Here is a 19,381-nt window from a genome sequence, read left to right as displayed (position 1 = left end):
CCTAATAGAGTGGTGGCCTGTGAGTGTCAAGTGTAACTTGTAGTTCTAACTAAACTCTTTTTAATTTGTTATTTTAACTATGTATTTACAAGTATTATTGTAGTTCCAACCACTTTGCATTTATTGAAGTTTATTAAAAAACAAACATCACATTATTTTTTTTCATAACATGTCTTTTATTGAAGTAAAATGCAAAGTTTACACAAATTGCAGTATAATAATATTGACTGTCATGAGCATTATTATATTCTTTTATATTTTATTAATGTAAAATGCATGTTAATCAGAAATTTATTGCAGATTGTCAAATTGCTTGATTTATAATAATTAATATTTCAATTAGGATCACTGTTATGATGCAAGCATTAGTATGTAATTGTTATTATTATTCAAAACATTATAAGATGTGGATATACGTTACTTGGTCAAAAGCAGCATGAATTAATTTTTAAATGGAGCAAAATGTTGCATTATTCCTTTTATTAAATTTCAACAAAACATGAACATGGATTGTGTGAAACACAAAGTGAAAGCTTCTAGTTTCAGTAAAAAGCAACCACAACATACGTTCATACTTATGAGGGTATATGAAACTATAACAAAATAATAATTCATCAGATTTCATGTGCAATAATTTCTCTCTCATGCACTGATGTAATGCTGGTGAAGGGCTTTTTCATGATATTCTTCAAACTGCCTAATCAAGTAATATTATTTCAGTAATGAAAAACAGATCAAGATGTACTAAAATGTTTTGATTCTTCTGTGATTCTTCCTGTTAACAGTTGATCATCAGTTCTCTGTAACTCTGTGTTCTTGAATCTGTTTTTATTATTAAAAAAAAAAACATTATTTGATGGTGCAAACCTGATTCAGATACACTGTTGAAGCTACAACCTTTCCACTGTTGAATGAATGTTAATTCAATAAAGCTCTGCTGTTGGATGAACTTGAATGTTCAGCATGAAATCAACATTTTTCAAAAAATTATTTATTTCATTAAGACATTTTAATACTCTGGAAAGAAATCAAGGTATATTTGTAACTACGTATTTGTTGGACCACTTTAACTATTGTCAATTAAATGCATTCAGTGGTACCCTATGACATTGTAGGTTACTACAGGACAAATAAAAACACAATTCATTAAACTTAGAACTTAGAGCCTGTAATTTTAATAAAAATCAAGAAAGAACCAGCTGAAAAATATTCAATAGGAAAAATGATCTTTGCTGCTGTTGCTGATAATGCTACATATAGAAATCTAACATCTTGTACAACAGATCATATTTATTTTCAATGAATGATTCAACAATTCACACATAAAACGTCATGTTTCATTACAGGTGGATCATTTTTGAAAACCTATTTAGTGACATCTTTTGATGGTTGTTTGTCGCCACCTGTTGGTTACACAATGTAATTGCTACAACATTCACCAGCGTCAAGTTCCATTAAACAGTGATTTTAATCTTTTTATTTTTTATAATTATTTATTCGGGTTTTTACCTTTAATGGACAGGACAGTAGAGAGTATTGACAGGAAAGCATGGGGAGCAGAGAGAGGGGAAGGATCAGCATAGGACCGCGAGGCGGGAATCGAACTCGGGTCGCAGTAAGCACAGGAGTGCATGTGTCGACGCACTTACCACTGGCGTCAACAGATTTGAATCTGTACCATAAACATCAGTGTTTCTATCTCAACTATAAACTGTTCTCGCAGTACTTCCGTGTTATTTAATTGTTTGTAAAGAAATAAAAAAAATTGTCTAAAAACTGAATCTCTCTTGATCAACAGTGATCTTTTACACCCCTAATATATATATCTATCTTTATATGGGTGATATGACAAACATCTAAAATCTTATATCACAATGTAAGTCACCACATATCCTGCTAATGATATATATGATGGTATTTGATTTTTAATAGTTGGCACATGTAACGGACTATTTCTTTTTTATATTTTGAAATACACTCTTAGGTACACCACTTTATTAGGTCCACCTGTCTAACTGCTTGTTAACGCAAATTAACGCAGCAACTCATTACATATGCATTTAGGGATGTAGACATGGTCAAGACGATCTGCTGCAGTTCAAACCAAGCATCAGAATGGGGCTGGTGCCAGACGGCCTGCTCTGAGTATTTCAAAAACTGCTGATCTGCTGGGATTTTCACGCACAACCATCTCTAGGGTTTACAGAGAATGGTCTGAAAAAGAGAAAATATCCAGTGAGCGGCAGATCTTTGGGCGCAATTGCCTTGCTTATTGCCAGAGGAGAATGGCCAAACTGGTTCCAGCTGATAGAAAGGCAACAGTAACTCAAATAACTACTCGTTACAACCAAATTAAGTACAATTGCAAAATTGCAATACAATGAAGTATAAACACAGTTCAAACACAGTACAATAAAGTTCAACAGCAGTATAAGTTGCAGTAAACTGAAGTAAAAACAAGTAAACTCCACTTGTGCTGCTGTAGTCTAATATGCCAATGCTCTGGTAAGAACTGCACTTGTGTTCCAAGGGGTTTATTCTTCAACATCTTCCAAGAAGATTTTATACTTTTTTTCAGGGATGTTTTTTGGATTCAAGTAATGTTGAAATTAGAAGTTTCAGAGTTTAATTTCAAAAACGAATAAGAAAATAAATGCAGTAAACTGAACAGTACAACAGCAGTAGCCTATATACAAAGATAACTGTGGCACAATTCAATGCAACTGCGAAATTACAGTATAATGAGTTATAAACACAGTTCAACTACAATAAAATAAAGTTCAACAGCAGTAAATTCTGCAGTACAACTGAAGTAACTTGAATTAAACCTAGAGGGGCAATATAGTGATATGTTATAGAATTTATTGCACTTAGGTACAGAAGTATTAAAAGTGCACTTTAGTTTTATTATATATTGCAGTATAGTAGATGTATTTCTGTAGTTAGTTTAACTTCTGAAAAGTGCAATACAATATATTGTGGTAGTACTTCAACAATACAGCTGAAGTACTGAAACCTCATTTGAAAACCATTGTCCACCGAGAAGGAAAAGTAGTTTTACTGCAGTTGCATTGTAGAAGTACTTCAGTTGAATTGCAGTAGTTGTACGGCATTATAGTAGTAGTATCACTTCAGTACTATTACAGTAGTTGTATGTAGTAGTAATTCAGTTTAATTGCAGTAGTTGTACTGCATTTGTACTGTAGTAGTACTTCAGTTGTATTGTAGTAGATGTACTGCAGTTAGTTGTTTTGTAGTACTTCAGTTGTCACAGTAATACTGCTATATACTTAAAAAACGTAACTTTTCAGAAGTTAACTAAAACTGCAGTATTACTTTAAAAAACCTGCAGGGATTTTTTGTAAGGGGAGGCTCAGTGTACACAAACATTTAACTGAAATATAAACTCATATAAAACCTAAAAAACGATTTAATCAAATATTATAGTTCCACTGTACAGTAACAACGGCATATATCAATCTTAAGATAATCCAGTTTCATGGGCTTACTCTAGCATATTTCATTAGTAGTTCATGTCATATTGAATGAATAATACATTTAAAAAAATTATAATGTATTGTCTTTTTCAATTAAACCAAATGGACTATTTGCATAGCTAGTGTTTTTCAGCCAACGTTAAACTTCCAGTGAAAGGTTTTGTGACTATTTTAAAGAATATACGGTTCCTTTTACAGCATCGATGTTGTAATGTGATTAAAATACAATCAGTTAAATAGACTTAAGCATTCGTTTAGTTGTTCAAGCTTAAATGATATGAAAGTCTGTGTAATCGGTAGTGCCGTCAGTAGCAGCAGGCTAGCGCAGAAAGTCCATTGAAAATACTGGGGTAAAACAAATTTTCATATTTTAAAGAGATGGAAAAATGGAATTTAATGCAGTGCTTCTTATCCAGTCTGAGACCCACTTTATATCAAATATCTATTAGGCAGTGAAGATCACTGATTTTTAAACAAAACAGATCTTCAATGTGCCGATTTTGTAAAAGTTCACTGTCACGTTGGGCTGGCTGTCCGTGTGCACATACCCCATTACCTTAGCTAAGTAAACACTCTTCTTCTAGATAAGCAATTAAAAACACAAACACACAACAACTGTGATCGTTTCTTTATTTAAATTTTCATCTTTTTTAAACGTTTTTTTTTAATAAGGTGAAGAAAAATACCTTTTTTTGTTCTGTATAATAAAATATGTTACCTTTATTCCTTTATGAAGAGGAGAAAAAACAAAACAAGAAGTAAAAATACACAAAACATTCCTCCCGTGGGGAAGTTTTTCAATGTTGCACTTGGAAGCAGAAAAGGAGAAGATCTGTTCATGAAATCTGACTCGCCGTCTCATCAACGAGCATTTACTGAAGGTAAAAAAGTGAACCAATCGCATCACATCAACATGCAGTCAGAGGTCACATGATGCTGCCGTTACACATATTTCAAACCGTTTGTTGCATAATGTACCTGGTTTCTCTAATGTGATATCCAGACGAGCGCGTGAAGGCAGCATTTCTGACACGATCCCTAAAGCAGGCAAGACAGACTTCATGAACACACTGGAGAGAAAGAGCAGGAAGTCGTATATGACACACAGTAAGGGCTGAAAGGACGATACAAAAAAACGAGCCAACGTCATTGGGTGGAGCTGATGGAAGCTGCTCTGATTGGCTGATCTGGGACCAGTTCTGCATGTTGGTTCCAGATCAGCGTTTAAGAGCCACTGTTAATCTCATAGTGTGCGAGCTGTGTGTGTGTATGAATATGTGTTTCTGTGTGTGTTTGTAGGAGAAGGCAGGTCACGGTTCAGAGGTCACTCTCCCCATACAGGGCGGTGGAGAAGGACATGTAGTCGAGCGCTCCCGGGATGGCATCGGGCCCGCTGTAAGGCGTCATGCGGGCGATGCAGTATTCGGCCTGGTCGGGGGGCAGCTCACGCCTCAGCTCATCCGCCAGGATATAGTTCTGCAGCAAGACAGGGAAATGTGTTCATTGAGCTTTGTGTGAAATCAAAATTTACCGTGTTTATTTTGTAGTGCATATTGTTATACTTTAAGTTAATTCACTGAAAAAAGTGTTTGGCTGCATCTGAAATCGCCTACTACTCAGTAAGTAGTGCTGCATTTCAATTGGAATTTACTACACAACCATTAAAAAACTACATTCTATATCAGGGGTAGGGAATCTATGGCTCGGGAGCCACATCTGGCTCTTTGACTAAAAATATGTGGCTCTCCAGCTGTCTCTCTTCAATAATATTTTAAAGTTTCAAAAATTATAACCATCACTAGAAATCAGTTTCCTATTGAAAATACAATTACAGTTACCTTTTTATTGTATAATTTTTACAGCAAAATGAATAAGAACTCTGTTTACAATAAAAGGATGTATCAAACAATGCTTGTGTGCGGCACTGTGGATTAACTTGAATCACGACACCAATAAAGGGCATGCAACTTACATTTCAATAGTAACTTCGCACACGTAAATTCAAACAATATTCATGGCGAAAAAAATAAAAACTATAAATTGTACTTTCTTCATACATGGATTTGCTCAACATGTGATGCTTCATTATTTGTTTATTTTTGCATGGACATAAATGGTGGTTGTTATATATTTATATATATATTTAGACTCTTGTGTGTGGGCTCAAAATTTTAACTTTTATAGTGCTGAATAACTTCTTTTCATTGCTAATGCTAGAACAAACATAGGAAGCTAAGAAAAATACTAATCTCACATTTCAGATGGCATTTAGAGGTTTCTTCAAATATATATATATATATATATATATATATATATATATATATATATATATATATATATATATATATATATATATATATATATATATATATATATATACACACACCCACCCCCACTGGCTCTTTAAAAAATGCATTTTGCCAAAAAAAATCTGAAATGGCTCTTTATTTATCTCGAAGGTACTGCATCCTCCATTTGTCATTGTCACATGACCTGCCTGAGTCATTTGAGTCACTTCAATCATATTCAAGAATTCTCTAGCATGGCATCATGGTATAGTGTATAGCCCATCAGATGCGCACTTCAAAATCTCACCGGAAGTAGTAGGTCATCCAGGTACTTCTCATATACAGTTTTTCGAATACTATGAATGAATACTCGAGTGTCGAGTCGCATACAGTTTTTAACATTCTTTATATTACGGAAGTATGCCCTTTCAAATGCAGCCTTTGTGTTGGTAATCTTCAATCGTAGTCTGACCATTTCCTTTCACGTTTGGAGTGGGAGTCCTTCTCTGTTGATGTCAGTTTGAGAGCTTCAGCCGCAGTATTTTTAACCATGCCTCCTTTTACTGTTAGTTGGCTATAAGCAAATAAAGCCCCGCCCCCTACTCAATATTCAATTTCAAGTACATCTATGACTGCATTATTTATGCCCTTTACACACTAATTCCCTCAGTCTTTCATTGATTTAGTCATCATTAATTACGTTACACAAGTGTGCACTATTGGCGGAGCATCTGAATAAATGGAGAGCACTAAACCCTTGGCCATTTGAGAACTACACTGTTGTGACATCACAATCGCATTGTGCTCTGGGACATATAGGTGCTGGAGTGGACATATGAAGCCAAAATCAAGGAATCGAAAGTATGTTCATGTAAACTTCCTTTGTTTACTTAATGAAGAGAAACGCACTTCAAAGTGGTGGCGGGGATTAAAAATGGCGTTTGATACATACACTAGTAGCACTTTGACACTTTTCTGCCTTTTAATGTTTTATTTAAAGTTTTATTGTGTTTTATTGAAATTCTTCATATAGTTTATCAAATATTTATTTGTTTTTATTAAGGTTTGTTTTGTTCTGTTGTAAATTAGTCTGTTGTAAACTTTGGTTGTAGTAATAATAATAATAATAATAATAATAATAATAATATTTCTTTACATTTATGTAGTACTTTTCTGGGTACTCAAAGCACTTTACAAATTTTGGGAGGAATCTCCTCATCGACCACCAGGTGAGGTAATAGTAAGGTAAATGATAAAAAAAAATTGATTGATTAATTAATTAATTAACTGAATGTATCAGTTTGTGTCTGTAGATTTATATTGCATTACATATTTTTAAAGGCTGTTTTATCAAATTGAGTTTTTTCTCCTGCACTGAGGCATAAAACTCCACTTATATTCACCGAACATTACAGTTGCAATCAATAGGGATGGCAAAAGTACACAAATCCTTTACTCAAGTAGAAGTAGAGATACTCATGTTTAAAATGACTGGTAAAAGTTGAAGTACTGACTACACTTTTGTATTCAAGTAAAAGTAAAGAAGTACAGCCTCAAAAATGTATTTAAGTAAAAAGTACCCATTACTACTACATGTTTTAGTTTCACTAGATAGGTAAATATCCGGTTTCCCCCATGTATCATCATCCTGACGCAAACTCAGTGTTCATCATGTAGTTTTGCGGCTGTTAGATCAAAAACAGCTGCCATTCATGTTCATACACTCTAAAAATAATTACGTAGGCCTGTATATCTTTATAAATAATGTCTTGCATTTTACACTAAATTTTTTCAAGTTTTATATATGATTTTTTTTTTAATTGAAAATGTATTTTCTTTTGCTAAAAAAAATACTTATCGTATTTGACTGAAAAATAAAATAAATTTAAAAAAATTATATACATATATATATATATATATATATATATATATATATATATATATATATATATATATATATATATATATATATATATATATATATATAGCAGCTCTCACACATAACCTGTTGTTTAGTGTGTTTTTTTCCAGGGTACTGTGAATATTTTATATTAATAGATAAACATTAATTCTGTTAATACATTTACATATACGGCATACTTTGGAACTGGAATGTGATTCTCTTGTTTACCTGTGGTCTGATCGAGCAAAATGTGTCTTATTATCATGTAAACGGGGCAGCATCAGTCATGTTAAATTCGCCGTCTCCCCCATCTCATCTGCGTAGTCATCCTTGCCTTTCTCATAGTAATCTTCATAAACTAGCCTACATGAGGTGCGTGATAGCCTTGGCTGAAAAAGCCTCGTACTGCAGCATGCAGGTGTGCAATGACGAAAATAGACTGACTGCATCAAAAAAGGTGCTGAAATTGTGCAATGACAAGAAATAATATAGATCACACCATCAAACACATCAAAAACAAAAGTAACGAGCCTGATTTAAAAATGTAAGGAGTAGAAATACAGATAATTGTGTAAAAATGTAAGGAGTAAAAGTAAAAAGAAATAGTGGAGTAAAGTACTGATACCAGAAAAATCTCCTTAAGTACATTAGTTACTTCTCATCTCTGGTATTCATATCTATATCTTATTCATAATCTGCTTAACTATATGACATTTTATTCTACAAAAAAATTTAAATGTGTATATATATTTTTATATTTTCTAAATTATGAAGTAATAAAAAGAAACATTTGAATCTTCCTTAATCCAGTTTTCAGATTCTTGTGCTAAAACTATGGAAATTTCCTAAAAATTGCCTCATTACATATTTAAAGGGATAGTTCACCCTAAAATAAAAACCATCATTTACTCACCCTTCATTTGTCTCTCAAATCCTACTTATGTCTCTTTCTTCTGCTGAACACATAAGAAGATATCTTGAAAAATGCTGGTAGCCGGCACTCGTTGACTTCCATAGTATTTGTTTTCAGCAACCAGCATAATTCAAAAGATTTTCTTTTGTTTTCAACAGAAGAAAGAAACTCATAAGGGTTTAAAGCCACATGAGGGAGAATAAATGATGAGGTCATTTGTATTTATGATGAACTATTCCTTTAAATTTAACATTTAATAAAACATTTCATCTAAGATACCTCAGATTCTTAATATAATTGATTATCTGTGGCAGTATGGTCAAAACCATTAGCTAATTTACATGCCCTATTCACCTGCAGTGTCTCGCCTTAATAGATATGCTTTAATCTAAGAGAGTGATGTTTGGCTGCTGGGTTTGTACCTTGTCTCCAGCGAGGACTTTAAATGATGCCATGACCTGATCTGCAGTGTCCGTGTCGGCCGTCTCGCGGGACATGAAGTCAATGAAGGCCTGGAATGTGACGACTCCCAGTCTGTTGGGATCCACGATGCTCATGATGCGAGCAAACTCCGCCTCTCCCTACACAACGGAAAACACTTCTCAGTAGTGGTCCAACAAGACAGTGTGATAGGTTGTTCATCAATGATCTTTATATTTAATCTTTATCGAGAGAAGAACCATGTATGGTAACTTCACTGACATTGATTACAATGTCAATATATACAGTTGAATTCCCCAAATTCTGTTTAACAGAGAAGACTTTTTCAACACATTTCTAAGCATAATAGTTTTAATAATTCATTTCTAATAACTGATTTATTTTATCTTTGCCATGATGACAGTAAATAATATTTGACCCGATATTTTTCAAGACTCTCCTATACAGCTTAAACTGACATTTAAAGGCGTTACTAGGTTAATTAATTTAACTAGCCAGCATAGGGTAATTAGGCAAGTTATTGTATAACGATGGTCAGTCGAAAAAATATATAGCTTAAAGGGGCTAATAATTTCAACGTTAAAATGAGTTTTAAAAAAATAAAAACTGCTTTTATTCTAGCCGAAATAAAACAAATAAGACTTTCTCTAGAAGAAAAAATATTATCAGAAATACTGTGAAAATTTCCTTGCTCTGTTAAACATAATTTGGGAAATATTTAAAAAAGAATTTAAAGGGGGGCTAATAATTCTGACTTCAACTGCATATATACAGTGCTCAGCATAGAGTACACCCCATTTTGAAAATGAATATTTTTCTCCATTTCTCAGTGAATATTGGCAGCGTATTTTGGTGCATTTAAACAAAACAGATTTATTAAACTGATATATTTATTAAAATAATATTTTAGTCACCGAACATATTTAGAAATTGAAAGAAAATACAATTAAATTCAAGCAAAATATTGCAAAAAAAAAAACCCTACAAAGTTTTAACTAAATTTTTCCATTTTTGCTTCTCTTGATTTTTCCTCTTTTTTAAATTTGTATTTAATATTTTCCAATAACATATAAATTTGGGTGTACTAGTTTTTAAATCGCTATTGTAAGTTATTTTGTTAGTCAAGTTATTTTGTCCAGATTTGGCTTCAGTACTCACTAATCTAATGTATATGCACAAATATAATATTGTAAAGCTTCCTATTAAAAATATGAATTTAAAAGATAGATTTGTGAGGGGTGTACCTATATATGCTGAGGACTGTATAATTAATTAATTTTTTTAATTATGAAAGTTAAAAAGTCTCATAATAACTCCTAAAAACACAAGTTTTCCCACTGAGTATTTTAAATAGTGATCCATAAGGGATAAAACCAAGAATACTTAACATTAGATAACATATAACATTATATAACGATACTTGATTAGTATCAAGATTAGAGATTATAATTGTCTAATTCACGGGGCTGAAACTGGAATCTGGGAATTCACAGGGGAAAACAGGGAAGGCTAAGGTCTAAAAAAATAATACAGTTTTAAAACCAGGAATACTTAGATATCACTTTCCAAAAATGTTTTTTTTTACCAGATTAGAGATTAGAATTGTTTATTAGAATTATCTTAACTGATTAATATCTAAAAGCAGATTAGCACTAGAAACTGCTTTTGGTAAACAAAAAGCTTTAACTAAAATAAGAAATGTTTTCCTGGCAGAAGTTAAAGAACTAAAATGACTAAAAACGTAAAACAAAATATTAAAGTTATTAAAAGATTATTGCTAATGAAAATAACAAAACAATAGAACATAATTACTGAAATTCAGACAAAAATCTTTAACTCAACTGCAATCCTCTTTTACCATTATTCATCATCGTTCGTTATTATTCGTCATCAAATAATCATCCTACAGTGGATGTAACTAACCTAGCTTTCAGGAAATCTCTCCTAAATCAGATGAAAGCTGAGTCTTACATGATAAGGAATTGAAAATCAACTCAAGTGAAAGCATTGTTGTCTAAAATAAGAACATGTCAGAAAACATGTCTATTTCTGGTTATTTTGTGCAACAGCAAAATCATTTACAATTCAGAACATATGCCATCAGTAGTTTACGATATTAAGTAAAATATTACATGTTCATATTACATTTCACTCAAACACATAACTTAAAAATGGAAAAAACTCCAGAGAAACAATGAAGTGGTCTCTTAATTATTTTTACACAGTCATAACTGTAGACCACAAATCTCTGCTTTACCAGAATAATCCAGATCGATTATAACTGTCCATTGGGATCATGTGATTTACCAGTTCACAGGGTTCCCACTTTAAGCCAAATAACAAATTCCCTGAGTAAATAACTGAACTTCCATGACATCAAATAAATAGAAAAGCAGGCCGCTGTTGTGCTTATATATTAATAATAATACTAAAACAATATGTTGGAATAATAACATATTATTAAAAAGGTTTTAGCTTGAATATAATTTTACATGGCTTTAATAGCCATTATGAGAACAATGGATAATTTACCTCAGAATTTCAAAAGTTACTGTTACTGTTTGTGTGATAGCTCAATATTAGTTTCACAAACTTTACATTTAGCTTTTCTGTCGTAAAATTTTTTAGCACTTGTCATTTTGAATCCAAAGCTCTTAAAATTGATATTATTGTTCCTACAGTCTTGTGACTGCATTTGACTTCAGCACTCCTTTGAGGGGAATAAAAAAATACTATAGAGCTGGAAAAAATCACCAACCTGATTTCACCAAGACAGACATGTTCCTGAATTAACATCTATGTCGATCCTAACAACATTATAATTATAACGTTACAACATTATAATCAGCCAATCAGAATTAAGGAATACATTTAACGTTTATATTTCAGTTTAGGCTTATGGTTAGGTTTATGCACTTTTATGCGCTCTGATTTTGGGAATAACTTTGAGTTATTGTTGGGTTCAGGGGTAGGGAATAGGTATGATTACATTTTCAAACAAAAATGATGTTCCAGGATCAATGTAGATGTTAATCCAGGAATACATTGTACTTGGCAAAATCATGACGTGCAAAAAATAGATAAAATTAGTGAAAAGTCCCTAATATTACATGACTTGATCAAAAAAAAAAAAAAAGACTTTCAATAGTTGTGTCCCAAAAAACACACTACATACTTGTACACTACCAGGAGAGTCCGAACTCGGTCCTGGAGGGCCGGTGTCCTGCAAACTTTAGTTTCAACCTTAATCAGACACACCTGAACCAGCTAATCAAGCTCTTTCAGATACTAGAAACTTTCAGGCAGCATGTGTTGAAGGACGTTGCAGCTAAACTTTGCAGGACACCGGCCCTCCAGGACCGAGTGGACACACCTGCTCTAGACTTTTACACTTAAGCGTGTAGTTCCAAAGGGAACACTAATGTTTTTTTACTAAACGAACACTCAAACCGTTTCCCAGGCAACGTTTAAATAAATGACCAAACGATCAAATACTACCAGACATGAGTACTGTACATCCGCATTCACCATCGGGAGGTGGTATAATCACTTATGTGGGAGATTTTTGCTAGCAGAATCCAAATGAAAAGAGCGTTAAGTGTGTAAAATGTTCAACATTTCACACTTCTTTTTAACTTATTCTTTTCTAGAATTTTCAGTGTGATTGCATTACTATTTATATTACAAAATGGCATAGAATAGTGCACAAGTATGCAATTTGGGACACACCTAATATCTGGTATAAACTTTTTAAAATTCTATGATATTCCAGAAATTCCATGAACCCTGAGTTCATTATCCAACGTTTACCCTGATCACAAACTTCCAATACTCTGTTTTACCATATTATAACCCATGGAGATGAGGCACGCTCTGAAGTCCTCAGCATCCATCATGCCTGTTCTCTTCTACAGGAGCCCACGAGGGACAAACACAACCAGTAGAGCAGAGCGAGTACAGATGAGGAGAGTCATTTCAGAGGAAAGTTTGAAAGAAAAGCAAAAGTAGAAAGGAAACAAAAACAAAAGAAATGGTGGTTAATGGCTGATCTCCGTGTCTGCTGTGGGTGTGTGTGTACCTGAGCGTCGTTCCCGATATCGAAGCCCAGACTGATAAGGCAGGCTTTGAACTCCTCAGCGCCCAGAGTGCCCGAGTGGTCCTGGGTGGCAGAGCCGTGGGCATGCGGGACACGCATGTGAAGGGTGAGGGTTTGGCATGCACACGTGTGGAGGGGTGAACAGGGTCCATGCAGAGGTGAACAAACACAACACAAACACACAGGACAAGAGAAAAGTGCACAACTGTTAGCACACACTGTGGCGTGAGCAGGGCGAGTGATCGTGAGGACACATCTGACATGATCTGTGCTCAGTTAACTGTGGGTTTTTAATGCTGTTAAGGTGTCTGTGTGGGTTTTTAGCAGTGTTAGCTTTCAGCGTGGCAGCATCTAATCTGGGGCTTGTGTGGGTGATGCTTGGTGTAATTTAACTGTGTGCAAATCAGGTCAATTATACAAATGCACTGATATGGAATATAAAATAAATGTTTAAATATATATAAATACACATGTATAAATATACTTTACAGGGCCTAAAAGAAACGCTTGTCAAATGGAAAATGCATCAAAAATTTAACATGCACCAAGGTTTTTAAATCTGTTGTAAACAAAATAAAAAAGATTTCTTGTACCTTAATAGTAAGTAGGCCACAATAAAAGCTTTTTAAAGTAAAGAAACATCAATCAAACATGAAGCTTTTAATAATAATCTTTAAATAATATTAATAATATTATATTGCTAAATAATATCATGAAATACTTTACATTTGAACAGAATTTGTGTTATTTACTTGATATATTTGACTAATGATTATAAAGAATTCATCAGTTATAGTAACTGGATGTAACTGGATTTGTTTATGTCTGATTATTACACCAATAATGCACAGTTTTACTTTATATGGCCAGTAAATTTATTGAAGCCATCAATACAGGTGTGGTAAAGTGTTATTTTTAGGCCCTGCTTGTATATTTTGATCATTTACCTGGTGAATTTCTTTTAATCACAATTCAATAAAATCTACTTCCTGAGAGAGCTGCATGACTCTGGAATCCGCTTGTTAAGTGTGACGTCACGCGAAGCGGCTTCTGGTTCCAAGCTATCAAACTGTATGGGGAGACTTGACAAATGGTAATAACAACCGTTTACAAAGCGCTGTATTACTTTTGAAAATTCACGATCGCAATGTACATATCCATGGCTAATATCAGATGGCCAGAAAGTGCTTCATTTTTTAAAAATTGTTAAAATATTGATGTTTGTGAAGCAGCACGTCCAGAGACCGATGTGTACACTATGATAATATAGAAAATTCACTTTAATGTGTGATAGGACTAAAACGTGGTCATAAACAAATATTTTCTCTATTCAAATGAGTAGTGGCGTGAACCCGAACACAGTATTTCATACACATGCGTCACAACTTAACAAGCGCATAATTGAGAATAACCATGTTTTTTTGTTTTAGCTTAAATTTGAGGTCAAGGTTCACACATGATTTCTGAAGAGAAAACTAAACAACAGCTGTTTGTACGTTCTGTTAAAATGTTAACTGTCATCATCTGTTTAATGTGAATTCATATTTTTTAATTGTCAGAGTGAGTTATTCAATGACTCACTCAAATTGACTTCTGGTTTCATAACTGGAGGAATCAGCATTTGTCAAATATAGCTTTAACTAATATGACTTGGTGACAGATGACAGTCATGTCATGTCATCCTCTCTGTAAAAAGACAATCTTTATTCGAAAAGCCAAAGTAAATTACTAAAGGTCATTTAATCTTTTTGACTGTGACCTTACCTTATCAGTGTTTATATCATTTTGATATCCGATATTGCAGAATCGTCATTTAGGAATAAGATATCATAGGTGATTGCATTAAGATGGTGGTCTTTTAATGATCTGATCATGCAGCTCTACTCATTCCTTTTACTGGATTAGCTCTTTCCCCTCCATTGATGACTTTTTTTGGCAAACCATGTTTTAGGTATATTACGGTAAGGGAAGTTCTCATGTAAGGTCAGATCGCATGTAAAAATAAAGAGTTATACAACTTTCCTTTGGCTTACTCTCTTCTTTATCAAGACTTTTTGCAAAGTCAAATTTAAGACTTTTTAAGACCATTATGAATGAAATTCTAGACTTATACAGGGCTAAACACTAATGATTATTTCTAATGGGCTGGTTGGGCCAATGGATTTTTTTTTTGCATGCCACAAAAAAATCTAATGTAATTATTTCTTAGCGACATACTTTAGTGTGTCAAAACACGAAAACTCTAGTTGTAAACATTCATTCATTTTCTTTTCAGCTTAGTCCCTTTATTAAAAAGGAGTTACCACAGCGGAATGAACCACCAACTTATCCAGCATATGTTTTATGCAGCGGATGCCTTTCCAGCTGCAACCCATCACTGGGAAACATCCATACACTCTCATTTACTATGGACAATTTAGCTTACCCAATTCACCTATAGCGCATGTTTTTGGACTTGTGGGGGAAACCGGAGCACCCGGAGGAAACCCACGCCAACACAGGGAGAACATGCAAACTCCACACAGAAATGCCAACTTACCCAGATGAGCCTCGAACCAGCGACCTGCTTGCTGTGAGGCGATTGGCTACCCACTCCACCACCATGCTGCCCTATTCTCAACATTATATGTCTTTCTTTTTCAAATGACAACTTTAACATTGTTAAACATATATTTATTGTGGAGAAAAATTACATAATCAAAAATGTATATTTGTTGGCTTTTGGTCCAAATTGATTGAGTATAACTTCTATTCAACCTAATGCATCACTGTTATAAAACCTTAAGTTTCATGTCTGTTTATAAATATTATGTCTACTCGCTCTGACTTCTGTAAATAGTTTTTGTATGAATGGAAAATAACATAATGGGATAAACTGTTGTTATCATGAGGAACCGTAATTGTTTTTAGTTTTCTTTCCCTGATTTTATTAAGATGGATTGTTGGTGATTGGATGGATGTCGGCCCGATTGGGTTGCTTTACTTGGACAGAGGAAAATGAAGACTTCAAGAATGAAGAATTTAAGACCCAGCGGACACCCTGTTTTGATCTGGATGAAGTTATATGTTTGTGTCTGTGTGTCTCTGTATGCGTATTATATCTTAAAAGTGCACAACTCTAAAAAATATATACATTTTGTCTGTTTTTTTTGTCAGAAATATTCTTGTTCTGATTAAACCTATCTGCGCTCATGTGGTGATTAAACATGAACAAATTTTCGGTTTAAAAGCAGACACCTGGTTCTTTCTTTTGTTATATAATATGTATCTGTATAAAATGTATGGGTTCAAGTCCCAGCTGGGTCAATTGCCATCTCTACGTGGAGTTTGCATGTTCTCCCCATGTTGGCGTGGGTTTCCTCGGGGTGCTCCAGTTTCCCCCACAATCCAAAGACATGCAACTATAGGTGAATTGGGTAAGCTAAATTGGCTGTAGTGTATGAGTGTGTATGTGAGTGTGTATGGGTGTTTTCCAGTACTGGGTTGTGGTTGGAAGGGCATCCGCTGCTTAAAACATATGCTGGAATAATTGGTAAATTACCCCTGAAAAATAATGGACTAAGCCAAAGGAAAATTATTGAATGTATAAAATATATTTTGATTGCCGTCAGATTTAGGTGAAAATGATCAAAAATGCTGGCGGGGAAAGAGTTAAACTGCAAACTTATGAACTGAAAGAGAGCTTAAACTTTTCTGTAACCATAAAGCGCTAAAGTGTCACAGCAACCAACTGTTTTAAAATCATGTCATGTTGGTTCCAACTAAGATTAAGTGACGGAGTTATGGGCTCAGACGTCCATCTGCTCATAATGATGCAAAACTGTGTTGTTGAACTATGTGTTATCATGATACTGACTCGGTCGAAGTGGTTGAACGAGGCTCTGAACTCATTCATTTGCTCCTGGCTGATGCCTTTGGCGTCACGTGTCAGAATCTGGTTTTCAATCTCATTAATGGTGCGAGCGATAGTGGTGAGGAGCTGCTCCCAACCCACACGGATGTGCTGGAGGAAGAAGAGAGACGTCAGGAACACACTAATGCATTATGAGGATTGAAAGTCAGATTGTGTGTGTGTGTACTGTACCTCCATGGTGTAGTTAGTGTGTTTGTTGTCAAATATAAGTGCTTCCTGTATTAGCTGATGGTCTCCCTCCAGCTGGTCGATCTTTGGTTTGTAGTTTACAATGCTCTTTTCGTACTGACGCAGGTGGGTCAGCTGATCCTCCAGGGTCCCGTGCATCTCAATAGAAATTCGGCCAATTTCCTGTACAAAGAACATTAGAAAATATTAAGAGCACATTAGGGCTGCACAATCTATCGTTTCAGCATCGATATCGCAATGTGATCATTCGCAATAGTCACATCATTCGCAAGTTCAGCTTCAGTTTATTCATCCCCCAGGACATTTGAGTGGAACTATAGCTGACCAAGAACCAGAGATGGGAAGTAACAAAGTACAAATACTTAGTTACTGTACAGAAGTAGTTTTTTTGGTATCTTTGGTATCAGTACTTTACTCCACTATTTATTTTTCTGACAACTTTTTACTTTTTCTCCTTACAGTTTACACAAAAACTGTGCTTTGTACTCTTTACATTTTGAAACCATGTTGTTCTAAGCTCCATCTATGTTATTTTTTTTTTGTCATTGCGCAAATCAAACGCCTTTTTGATTGATCTATTTTTTTAATGTAAAATGAGTTTTAGTCGATCAGATCACAGGTATCACAGGTAAATTAAACACATTGCCGTCCACTTCTGACCATGTTTTACTATACAGGCTTCTCTGATATTTTAATCTAATACCACAATCATCTGCTTTTTTGACAACATTAGTACAGTTAGTACTAAAACAGTTAAATCCTTTATGAATGTTGCATGCATTAAGGTTTATTTCTTTTATTTTTAATGAATTCCTATTTCCTAGTACAGAATTAATACTGGTTTACTGTTGTCTTCATTTAAATTAGACCGTTGTCTTGATTTAAATGAGCTTAACAAATATTTTAACATCAAAATTATTCATACTGGGTGATGTATGAATAAAATTATAATGAAAAGCATCAGGAATTTATCACGTGAAAAAAAAAGTTTATGCAAAAAGTTTTGGAGGCTGCATTTGCGGCTGTAATTTAAATAGTTTGTTGTTGTTTGAATTGTTGTTTGACTTTATTAATCCCCAAAGGGAAATTTACGTCACAGCATAGCTCTCCATACTAAAAGTAAATCAAATAATATATATATATATATATATATATATATATATATATATATATATATATATATATATATATATATATATATATATATATATATAAACAATAATAAAATTACATTCATACAGCACACCTTAGTTTCTTAGTTTGCATAGAATTTATTTTGTATAGCATTTTATTTTGCAGAGAACAAATTGATTAACAACATTAATGACCAGGAAAGAAACAAAAGAAACACTGAAAGCAGCTTAAGCCGAATGCACAAAACAGTAAAATATATTCAGCATTTATTATAGCAAAAGAAAACCAAATGTTTTGGACAAAATTAAGTGTGAACTGATGATTTATTATTTGTAAGGATATAGGCCTCATTATGATTATTATTCTTGTTATTGCAGAGTGTGATGTTGCTTGGCTACTTTCCTGCAGAAAATTAGCAACAATTTTTACCTCAAAATCAGACTTGTATGTTGTTTTGTATAAATGTATCGATAGGATGTGAGGTCTAGTTGCCAGCGTGAAACTAAAACAGGAAGTAGTAATGGATACGTTTTACTTGAGTACATTTTTAAGGCTGTACTTACCTTTACTTGAGTACAAAAGCTTATATTGTTGAGTGACTGAATTTTAACCTTAATAGAGTGAAATAGTACTTGTTTGATTAAGACCTATGACTGTAAGTGCAATTAAATAATTTGTTTAGAAGAAATTATAACAATTTAACTTCTATACAATGAAAACTATGCAGTATTATTTGCTTACATATGATTATGCCAATGAAATCACCACAATATATATAAAATTCCAAATTGAGCTATTGAACTCATCTGGAAACATGATTATATTCATCTCTCAATAAATATCACAGAAAAACTAAATACCGCAATGTCAGATTTTTTCCAATATTGTGCAGCCTTAGAGCACATCCACTGTTTTTTCTGTTTGTAGAACTTTTTAGCTGCCACCCAAATGATATTTCATTAATTACTTAATTTAACAGAATCAGATACTTACATGTATGGACAAAT

General features: G+C 33.6%; 1 protein-coding gene across 3 annotated transcripts in view; it reads right to left on the bottom strand.

Moving 5' to 3' along the window:
- Nucleotides 1-4,110: 4,110 nt before the first annotated feature.
- Nucleotides 4,111-19,381, bottom strand: part of actn1 (actinin, alpha 1) — a 71,927-nt gene continuing 56,656 nt past the window's right edge. Inside the window, exons 17-22 of one of the 3 annotated variants that reach the window (XM_056471036.1) lie at nt 17,223-17,402; nt 16,995-17,141; nt 13,121-13,201; nt 12,885-12,950; nt 9,024-9,182; nt 4,111-4,973 (exon numbers count right to left, since the gene is read on the bottom strand). In XM_056471036.1, the coding sequence (XP_056327011.1) occupies nt 4,815-4,973; nt 9,024-9,182; nt 12,885-12,950; nt 13,121-13,201; nt 16,995-17,141; nt 17,223-17,402 (792 nt within the window). In that variant the 3' untranslated portion in view covers nt 4,111-4,814. The remainder of the gene's footprint in view (nt 4,974-9,023; nt 9,183-12,884; nt 12,951-13,120; nt 13,202-16,994; nt 17,142-17,222; nt 17,403-19,381) is intronic. The other 2 variants (XM_056471034.1, XM_056471035.1) reach the window with 2 other exon arrangements.

The sequence above is a fragment of the Danio aesculapii genome, chromosome 13 (assembly GCF_903798145.1).
Source record: "Danio aesculapii chromosome 13, fDanAes4.1, whole genome shotgun sequence".
NCBI classification, from domain to species: domain Eukaryota; kingdom Metazoa; phylum Chordata; class Actinopteri; order Cypriniformes; family Danionidae; genus Danio; species Danio aesculapii.
Note: the sequence above shows the minus strand (reverse complement) of the source record. Positions and strands in the feature narration are given on the sequence as shown.